The 10,909-nt window shown below is 37.9% G+C and overlaps 1 protein-coding gene across 1 annotated transcript; it reads right to left on the reverse strand.

The window, feature by feature from the left end:
• Positions 1–485: 485 nt before the first annotated feature.
• Positions 486–1,511, reverse strand: LOC122808534 (trace amine-associated receptor 9-like). The gene has a single exon (XM_044079488.1). It carries the CDS (start codon positions 1,509–1,511, stop codon positions 486–488), a length of 1,026 nt encoding a protein of 341 aa, XP_043935423.1.
• Between the last annotated feature and the right edge of the window lie 9,398 nt (positions 1,512–10,909).

Here is a 10,909-nt window from a genome sequence, read left to right on the forward strand (position 1 = left end):
TTAGTTATGACATGTCTTCACGGCAGGTACTTTGTTGCATAGTCTGAAGACAGTTTATACTCTTTTAGTGCTATATTTGTAAAGAGTAGGTCCTTCTTTCCATGTCACTTTAATTAAGATGTTAATAAATGCAAATAGTATTTGATTCCCTTCAATTTGATGAACTGAATTTAGCTCACGTGACATATGAATGAAACATGTTGCTGTCACTTCAAACTTGGGAATAAATCTCTTATACCTTATGCATTATACATTGTATACTAGAGCCAGGAGTGGTATGACATCCTGGGTATAGACTGAGCAGTGGTGTCATATTTAATTATGAAACTTAGAAGGAAATACAGCATTATATTTGTTATTAGCTGATATTAAGAGGAAGTAAAATTACCAAAAGATATTGTAGAAAAGTAATTTATTTAGAATAGCTGCCTGTTTAAAGAATGTGACATCTTCAGAAAATAAAAAAAACACTATTTTTATTCATTCTATTGGTTAAACAAATTTATCGTAGAACAATCAGTAGTGAAAATTTTGCATGCTATAATTAGCTTAACTGACTTTCGAAACCATGGATAAAAAATTGCATAAATTAATGGATTAAGTGCAGAGTTAAAGTAACAAATTCCATAAATAATATCAAAAACAAATGCCGGAATGATTATATTGTGGAACCCATCAATAGCATTCATTATAAAATACGGCAGCCAGCAAACAACATATGCTACCATTGCTATTGCTAAAGTTTTTGCAGCCTTCCGCTCTCTTTTCGCAACTCTACTTCTGTAGTTACCTGCAGCGCCAGTTTGATCTGATAAACCTTCTATCAGTTTGGCTTGCCTCTTTGCAACAATAAAAATCCTACTGTATGTGCAAGTCATTAAAGTAAAAGGAATAAGGAATACTATTGTGTTAATTAATCCCCATTTTGCATTAGTTAACACTTGACAATTACCTTTGCAGCTCATGGCAATTGCAAGTTCTTCCAGTCCTTCTTCAGTAACTCTTGAATAAAACATAAAAAAAGTATAAGCCAAAGAAACAGTCCAAATAAGTGTTATCAATAAAGATATTGTGAATACAGTAAATTTTATAGGGTAGATGAGAGGATATATAATTGCAAAAAAACGATCTATAGCTATAAGACACAGATGATAAATAGATGTTACACAAATAGTCCCATCCAAGCTCATATGAAATGTACAAAATGCCTCACCAAAATACCAGCAGGTTTCAATGGCTCTAACTGCACTAAAAGGTAATACTGTTACCCCGAGCAAAAAATCAGCAACTGCTAAAGACAGAATTAAAAAATTTGTGGGGGAGTGCAATTGCTTGAAATAATATATTGAGATAATGACCATAATGTTACCAGTTATTGTAACAACAATGCCAGTACAGAACAAAATGTATAATGCAGCTTGTGTAACTAATGAAAGAGAACGCTTTGTGCAGGATCCATTTATGTCTGAATAGCAATACATCACTTGTTCCTCAGTCTGAAAAGCTATCATATTCACGATTCTCTTCAGATGCCTCTTTCTCTGTTGTTTTTTGAATGTGTTTAATAATTCCAGTATCACTCTGCACCTTGCAATTGAAACAGACGTGAGAAGAAAATCTGTTACAAAGTTGGTTTCAATAAATTTTCATCCATATACGATGTAAACTACTAGCATGTGTACAGAACTAAAGTAAATCATGATTCGCAAATTCTAGCTTTATCCACTTTTCTACCCATGATTTTACTATGTTAAGAAAACATTCTCTAGTTACATTTCCGAAGATGTGTGGACTATGAACTATTGAAATAGAGTGCATTAATTTCTGCATTTGCATTCACTTCCACTATATTCTAAAGCAGTTTACCTCTTAAAACAGATTCATCTTCTGATCAGGTATGAATAATACGTTCTGCATTTCTGTGGAATGTTAATCCTCCTAATATACCTACTTAACTTCCCATAAGGGTTGTCATACTAATGGGAATGGCAAAATAACCAAGACAAAAAAGTACAGGTGTGAATGATGAATTGCCAGTGGTTCTTATTAGAGGTAATTTGTCTTATGCTCAAAATAATCAAGATAACATAGATACATTCAAAACACTTTTAGGAAAACCATGGCTAAATATTATTGTGCAATATAATTGCACTATCAAAGCTTTCATATGAGGTGTTTTAATTTAATGAGCAGTATATGGACATAAAATGCTCTACTCATATAGAAAAGAAAATACTAGTTATAACAATGCTGTGGTACATTTATGTTTCCTGAAAATATATTTGTAAACACTCCATCTAGAGAAAAAACTCTATCTCTGTCTTTTGTTTTTATTGAGAGCTATGACAAATCCTGCAAAATAGCAAGCATGTTGCAGATGTGCAGGGAATTTCAGAAAGCATATTTAATTGTTTAAAATAACAGAAAATATGTATTAAACTGCATGCTTTTAATATTTTTAAGGACCATTTCTGGAGAGTTCTGAGCTGTAGTTATCTTATCTCCAGAATTGTAAAATTTGTAGCCTTATAGATGGTTTTAAAGTAACATATACTCCTGTATAATATGTCTAATTATTCACAGTGTATTTTATAAGCCAGACATAATATAGATTTTAATATGTACCATTTTAATTTGAAGAACTGTATGTGGACATCAAATGTTCTTTTTATATAGAAAAGGCAGTACAATCTGGAGATCTCAGCAGCAGTTTTCCAAAATTAGAAATTTAGTTCCCAGTACTAAATCAGGAAATGTACTGTAGGGGAGCATAGCCAAGATATCAAGGAGTTAGCCGCACTTTCTTGATGCTCAGCTTGAAATTATTTTTTCTGACGGGATTTTTCTATTTTAACTCAACAAACATTAAAGAATTTTTCCACAACTACTTATCTTGATATTGTGAACAACTTTATCAGAAGAAATCTTATTGTTTTTCAATTATTTACCAACATATTCCCTGTCAGAAGGTGGATTCCCTGTCAGAAGTTCTGTCACCAGTTACGGACTGAAACAGCTATGAGTCACTCAAAGACATCTCTACAAGACAGCACTATGATAAAGGAACTTCAAACAGTAATCACCAGCATTCAAGACCTTTCTATAAAGATGGACAATTTAGAGAAGATTATGGAAAATATGAAGAAAGAAAGTAAAAAAAAAATTGATGACTTAAAGGAAATTATTACTGCTCACTCTGACCAAATAGCAGCTATAGAGGAATAAATATAAATAAATAAAATAAAATAAATAAATAAATAGATGGCAGGCAAATGGAAAATGACAACCAGATAAACTTTTTACTAATAACCAGTTACTAGAAATGATGGAAGATGTAGAGTGTAGATCCAGAACAAACAACATCAGGATCTATGGCGTTCCAGAGAAAATGAAAGGAAATACTATGATTCTCTTCCTAAATGATTGGCTTCCAAAAATACTAAACCTCCCTGAAGTTTTATGTTTTGGAATCAAGACAGCTCACGGGTCCCAGTCATATACATCTGCAGCAAAAAATTGAACAGCTGTGAGATCCATCATTTTAAAATTCCTTTCTACACAAGACAAAGACTTAATACTAAGAGTTGCATGGTCAGGAAACCCAGTCCAAGTCGATGGGAAAAATATAAGATTTGACAATGATTACACTTCCTTCCACTGAGATCACAAAGAGAAAAGTGTGTGTCCCACTTATTAAAGACTTAAAAAAAGCCAACATTAAAGCCCAGATAATGTTTCCAGCCAGAATCAAAATTACCCTATTGGATGGTCAAAAAATATTCAATTCTCTTGAAGAAGCATCAGCCTTGGTGAGGAAAAGCAACTTACTTGAGACAGTAGAAGAAATGGACCTTTATTTGCCCAGTCTAAAAAGCCAAGCTGCTAATGGTAAAATAACTACAGCTGATGAATCTAGTAAGAAGCTTAAGTGGAAATAGTACAAAAACCATCACTCTCAAACCTTATTAATAAACAATACATCTGAAAACACTGGAAACAAATGGAATCATAAGGTACAAACATATATATATATATATATATATATATATATAGACATACACTAAAGCCTGCTTTCTTCTATATTACCTTTTTCTATTTCTCAATCCTGCTCTCCTTTTTCTTACTTTCTTTTGTTTTTCATTCTTTTCCTTTTATTTTGCATAATATATACAGTTGCTAAGTACTTCAATATAAACAAACTTGTTTAAATATTTATTTAAAAATAAGCTGCAGTAATATAAACACTTTACAGCAAACATTTATAGGTTCATAGGTAGGTACTAGGCTATTGGCCCTAGGGTCTATATAAGCCTAGCCAAAAGGTACCTTGGCTTTCGTCACCCAAGAAAATTATTTTCTTGTGCCACTGTCGAGCAGAGACACAGAAGTGATCCCTGGGATGAATTTTCTATCTCCCATCCAATAATCAAGATTTTTCTTGTGAAGTGCTAATGAGGAGCTTTGTTTGATATAGATAGTTAGCTTGTTCTAGAGTATGGGAAGTCTCTGGGACAAAAATATTTCCCTCCAGCATGTTCTGTTTATTATGGTAACAAGGTTTAGGTCCCTAGAGCCTGTAGCTCATAGGGATTGGGATTTCTTTAAGTGGATCATGTCCAAAAGCTCTGGGTTTGACATAGCTTTGTGTGTTAGGCAGAGATTGCCTCTGAGTAGGCGATATATGACGGAGTAAAGCTGCAGTTTTTTGAGATGGTCTGCATAGGGCATCTGTTTGAGGCTAGTAATCCTCTTTGTGAGTTATTTCTGCAGCCTTTCCAGTTTTAGATGTCTTGTGAGGTACATATGAAAAGGGGCATTGTACTCTATAATGGGTCTAATGAGTGACGAGTAGAGGGGAACAATGACCTCTTTTTTCCTGGAAGAAAAACCTTTTGTGATGAGTTGTGCCACGTAGAAGGATTTCCCGACTTCTGTGGTGATGTGATTATCAATGGAGAGACTACTGTCCACATGTGTCCCAAGGTCTCTTATCATACTTTCGGTGTTAAGTAGACTACCGCCTATGTGGTAGTTCATGGGTACAGAGTTTTTACTAAAAGGGATGACAATGCACTTTTTGGCATTGAGCTTGAGGCCATGGCTTTGACACCAGGCATCTGTCTCAGTGAGGCCCTTTTGTAGGATGTCCACATCTTTTGGAGTTTTGATTATGGCTCCTAGTTTGCAGTCATCTGCGAACTTCATTAGCCAAAGATTCTTTGTTAGCCTGTACTTCAGAGAAGTAGATACCAAACAGGAGAGGACACAGGACCGAACCCTGTGGTACTCCACTTGTCACTGGTCTGAAGTTGGATTTGGAGTCTGCTACTTTCACAGTGTGGGTTCTGTCAGTGAGCCAGTTGGCAACCCATCTTGTGACATAGGGATTTATACCTAGTTTAGTGAGCTATCTATAATTCCAGAGTGTGGGATGGTGTCGAAAGCCTTGGCGAGATCTAGATAGGCTGTGTGAACCACCATACCCTCATCTACGGCTTTGGTGACTGCTTCAAAGACGTCTATCAGGTTTAGGAGACATGATCTGCCTTTTACAAACCCGAACTAGGTGGGGTCCTGAGTTTGGAGATTACCAATGTCATTGTTTATAAATTCCATGATGATACATTCCATAGCCTTGCAGACCAGGCTCGTCAGGCTAATGGGGCGGTAGTTTCTGGGGTCTGTGATGGCTCACCCTTTGTGGAGTGGGATAACCATCGCTGTGCACCATTCAGTGGGCACATAGCCTGAGGTGAGGCTATGATTGAACATGGTACTTAGGTAGGGTGCCAGTTCGTTCTGTAGTTCATGTAGAACACAGCCTGGGATGTTGTCAGGTCCCATAGGTGCTGTGTTTTTGGCTTTGGAGAGTGTGTTTTTTACCTGTGCAGCTGTGATTACAGGAACTTTGCATTTTTCTGGTATACAGATGGGCCCTTTAGGGGATGAGAGGGGGGTAAAGTTAGTACTGAACCTATCTGCCAGGATGTTGGCAATATCAGTTGGTTCTGTATATTTAGTGCCATTGTGCGGTAACTCAGAGCAGATCTGAGTGTTGCCATTGAGATTCTTGACATAGCTATAGAATGCTTTGTGGTTGCCTTTAGAGTCAGTGGCGATTTTGTTTTCGTAACTTGCTTTGGAGGATTTTATGAGGGATCTCAGCTTCTTACTAAGGTTGATCAGGGAGTTTCTCCAATCATGGGATTTTACTCTTTTTGGAACAGTTTCTTTCTTCTTTTGTAGAGTTTGTTTATGGCAGGGGACCACCAGATTGGCTTCCTTTTTTGTGAGGATAGCATCTTGGTTCTGTTAGGGATTACATGATCCATGCATTCATGTAAGTGCTTATAAAGTGCATTTGTGTAGGATTCAGCAGTCATACCTCTATTGTCCATCAGCATGGGTGTCGTGAAGTTTGCCACTTCTGTCTTAAGAAGCGTGAAGTTGGCTTTGGAGAAATTCTTCACTGTGGTTTCCCTAATGGGGGTGGGGGAGGGATGTGGATGTCGAATCTGACCAGTGAGGAATTGACCTCTGATGTGGAGCACCGGTTGCCAGTGTTGGTAATAACCAGGTCTAGAATATTGCTGCCCCTGGTGGGGGTGTGGATAAGTTGATCCAAGGCATTGGAATTTATGAATTCCAGAAAACGTTGAGCACAAGAGTTGGTACATGAGTAGTTTTCCCAGCTAATGGTGGGGTAGCTGAAATCGCCCATTATTAGGGTGTTAGGTTGTACCCTAATATTTTCTAGTGTATCAAGAAATGAGGCGTGGAAATCCTGGGGCATGGTGGGGGATCTATAGCAAGCTACAATTTGGATTGCGGTCTTGCCCAGAGTTAGTTGCACTTGGATAATCTTGGATGTATTATGCTGAGCAACTAGCCTGGAGGTGCGGATATCCTTAATGAATATGGACCCACCTCCGCCTTTAGTGTTTCGGTCCGGGTTAGATGGCTGAAAGGTGTGGTATGAATTATAGCCTGGTAATGCAAGGGTACTCTCTGGAGCCTTGAACCTGGTCTCTGTCACTGCACAGATGTCATTGTTCTCCATTTTAAGGTGTGTCTCGAGTGCATTTTGAGGTTTAGACTTCTAGCATTGAGTAGCAATACCCTCAGATTCTTCCTGCTTGTACCTGTTATGGTGGTGAATTTGTCATTTGAACCTTGCCTAAAAAAGGCACTATAGGGGTGGCTAGAGCCTTAGCCAGTATCCAGAATCCCAGGGGTGACAGGTGCAGGCCATCTCTGGCAAAGCATCGTTGTTTGTTGATCATGTTATCCCAGGCAGACAGATACTGGATCCCCTTGGAATGACACCAGAATCTTAACCAATTTTTGAAGTCAATCATTTTGTCCTTGTACTGTGGTATCATTCTGGGTGATGGCAGGATGCTACTCAGGGCTAGGGTCATACCTGCCTGGGCTACAAGATCGGACAGTTCCTCCATGTCCCTTTTCATGTAGTCCAGGGAGGTACAGCTCAGGTCATTCACATCAACATGGACAATGACAGAGTCATATTTGTACTTGTTGTGGAGTGACCTGAGTGCATGTGTTATGTGGTGGATCATGGCACCCAACAGGCAGCTGACAGTAACTTTCTCCTTGTTTAGCCTGGTGAGTGGAACATCAGTGTGCCTGACTATAGAGTCACCTATGACTAGAGTGTTGGGTACTTTGTTATGCCTTATGGGCTGTGGTTGAGTCGCACACTGAGTTTGTGGGCTATGTGTCATTTGGGTTGTGTTGGGGGGTGGAGGATACTTGTATTTCTGCTTTGGAGGTCCTTGTTGCTTGAGCAGGTTTTTACTGAGAGCCTCCGTGAATGTAGGTGTGTGTTTTGTGTTTCTATGTGTGTGTTTTGGTGGTTTAGGTTTTGAGGGACTATGTGCTGAGTGTGGTGTGGTGCAAGTGTTTACCTTCTCCTCTTGACTGTCTAATCCAGTCTTGGGTGAAGAGAGCTTTGCTTCCAGTTTGGCTATAAAACTGCATCTCTCACAGGTTGTAGTGTTTGGTGATAGGAGGAGAGGGTTGTCTGTGTACATGAGGCAATTGCTGCATTGCCCCAAGATGCCCAGATTCATCAGGTAGACAGGAAAAAACACCGGGAGCTGACCCTTAGAAATGCCTGGATAGGTGCTTATTTGTTAAGTACTAGAAACTGTTTTCTTCTTGACAGTGAGGAAAGTTAAGTGCTGTAGTAATTTGTAGCTTCTTTAGTGCTTACAGTAAGTTTTAAACAAATTGTTGTCTTTCGGCTTTTCCCGGTTAGGGGTCGCCGCAGCTGAACTCCGATCTGCTAATGATTGGCAGTAGATATTCACAGTGCCGAGTTGCCAACTCAACGCCCAACCTTCACCGAAGGCATGCCCATTCATGCATGTCTTTCAGAATGCCACTCGACCCGCGGGGAGGTCATGCAGACTCCACACAGAAGGCACTCCCTGCACACTAGCTGAGAATTGAATGGGAGAACCTCTTGCTGTGAGGCAACAACGCTACTGCTGCACAAGTGCTGAGCTCAAAGAAACAGACTTGAGTGCTGAAACTAAAAAAAACTGGCTAGTTCTAAGAAACAAAAATAAGCTAGAAGGCTTTCCTCCAACACAGAAAGGCTTTGGGGCTCAGAAGCCAACAAACAGTCCTGGACACAGCAAACCTGTATCCAGACTAGATGGATGCAGGCTATGCATTACATCAATGGTAACATAATATTGCTACCCAGCACTTATCGATTCTTTTTTTATCCTCTTTTTCCTATCCATTCACACTGTTCTATTAATCTTAGTGACATAGTCAGCAAATGACAGCCTTCAAACAACAGCTTCACACAGTATGCAAATGATTCACATTACTTCCATTTAAACTTATTACAATTAACGCACTATAACCATCATATAATGTTATAATAAGATTTCTACACAAAGTATACATCTGCTGTGACCATACAAACATTCTACACAGACCTTTGACTCTATAAATTAATATGAGATAGACAGCAGAAAGTTTTTATTTAATAAGTAAATAGTGCTAATTTTATATTTAAAAAAGTATATTAAAGCTGAGGGAAGCGGAAGGGGAAAGAAGGCTTTACAATGTGCAGATTTACTGTTCAAAAAAAAGTATTTTAAGCATTTTAGTCTATGATTTACTTAACTCTGTCTGTTTTTTTGCTATACACAAGAGCCATACAACATTCTTGAGCACAATCTACTTGTTTAAGTTACCTTCGTGCTGTATTTTGCCACTGAAAAAAATCAAAAAGCTTCAAAATAACTCTTTCTCAAGCCTAGAACACTCCCTGCTTATTTGTAAACTGATTACATCACTGTAACAGCATGAATAGACATGCAGCATGACCTTTGACCTCTCAGCATACTCAGATGATATCTGAGGAGAATAAGGAAGTTAATGCCACAGAATTGCTGAGAACAAAAGGACTGTTAAGAAATGAATGGATTTGCTTTAAGTAAGAGCTAAATGCTGCACATTGTTATAGAAAGATTTTTTAATGGTAAATGATATTTTGACTTTGTTAAAATGCATATTCATTGTTTTAATTACTTGTAACAATGCAGATATTTAAACAAGCTTTTAACTGAAGTTCACAGATAGGCTTGCACAAAGGCTTCTGTGTGTTCAGTTAATGAAAATATTTAGCTGTACTTTTCCATTAAACCCCTATCAGTACTTTATGCTGCTGTGTTTTGCTGGTCACAAAGAAGGTATTGTTCTGTGTTTCATTTATGTAACATATTTAATTTATTGAAGAGGGATCAGAAAAACATTGAATGAATTGAAGATGGATCACATCATTAGTGAGGAAATACTGGCAAAACACAGCAGCTCTTATCAAGAAATGAGGTAAATTATTACCAATACTTCTTATAGTGCATTGCTAGGCATTGCTAGGCTATTCATGGTTGTTCAAATTGACTGCCTAGTGAGTATTAACCTGTGTAGCTGTAAGTGAAACTGAAGCTTTTGGATTAACAAAAGACAGTTTCTCAGGTATTCAAGGCATCTCAAACATTTCCGGAAGACAGATCTGATGTGATCGTTTGAAAAAATGTCTGTGATTTATTCTCTACAGCTGCTATCATCACCTTTGGCAATGTGGAAGCTTGAATTGTGGTGGCCATACACAATACAGTTGCTTGTATGTGAGATTTCTGGCAGAACTATCCACCCAGTGTTATTCTGACCTGCTCCCCTCCTTTTACACTACATTGGATTCTAAGACTTGTATGACAGTTCTGTTTGTAACTGACATTTTTGCAGCAATTCTACAGCTTACATTATACTTTTTCATGTTAATAAATTAAAAGACATTGCTAATTTAGATCTTCTCTTTCCTCCCATCAGTATCGGTAAAGGTAATAAAGTTATGTCTCACAAAGCTGGTTTGTTTTTGTACTTAACAACAGATGATGAATGTCCATTGCATTTCTTCATAATGTGTTCACTGTCTATACCATGTCCACCACTTCGTCCATTTCATTGTGCAGATCTTGGAGTTCATGTGCTTCATGGCTGCAAACAGAATGAAATACAAGGAACCCAAAGAAACAGCAGGAAGTTGTTATGACTTCGATGGATGTTGCATTTATGCGAGTGCTACGGCTGAAATAAATATGCCTGCAGAAAACCTCAACGGAGGACTTCAGCTACTTCTGTATGGACAGAATGCTACTTTGTTTAAGTAAGAAAGGTAACTTGTTTGTGGGTGAAAAATGTGTAAAGAAAACCTCCGGCAATTGGTAGGGGTCTCACAGTGGACTTCAGCTATTTGTACAATGATAATACCTTACTTTACATGTAACATAACAATTGAAACTTGTTTGTTAGCTGTACAGATTTATTTCTTACACACACTTGTCTATGCTACTGAAATAACAGG

Source organism: Protopterus annectens, chromosome 8.part0 (genome assembly GCF_019279795.1).
Source record: "Protopterus annectens isolate FY-2018-M chromosome 8.part0, PAN1.0, whole genome shotgun sequence".
Taxonomy (NCBI): domain Eukaryota; kingdom Metazoa; phylum Chordata; order Ceratodontiformes; family Protopteridae; genus Protopterus; species Protopterus annectens.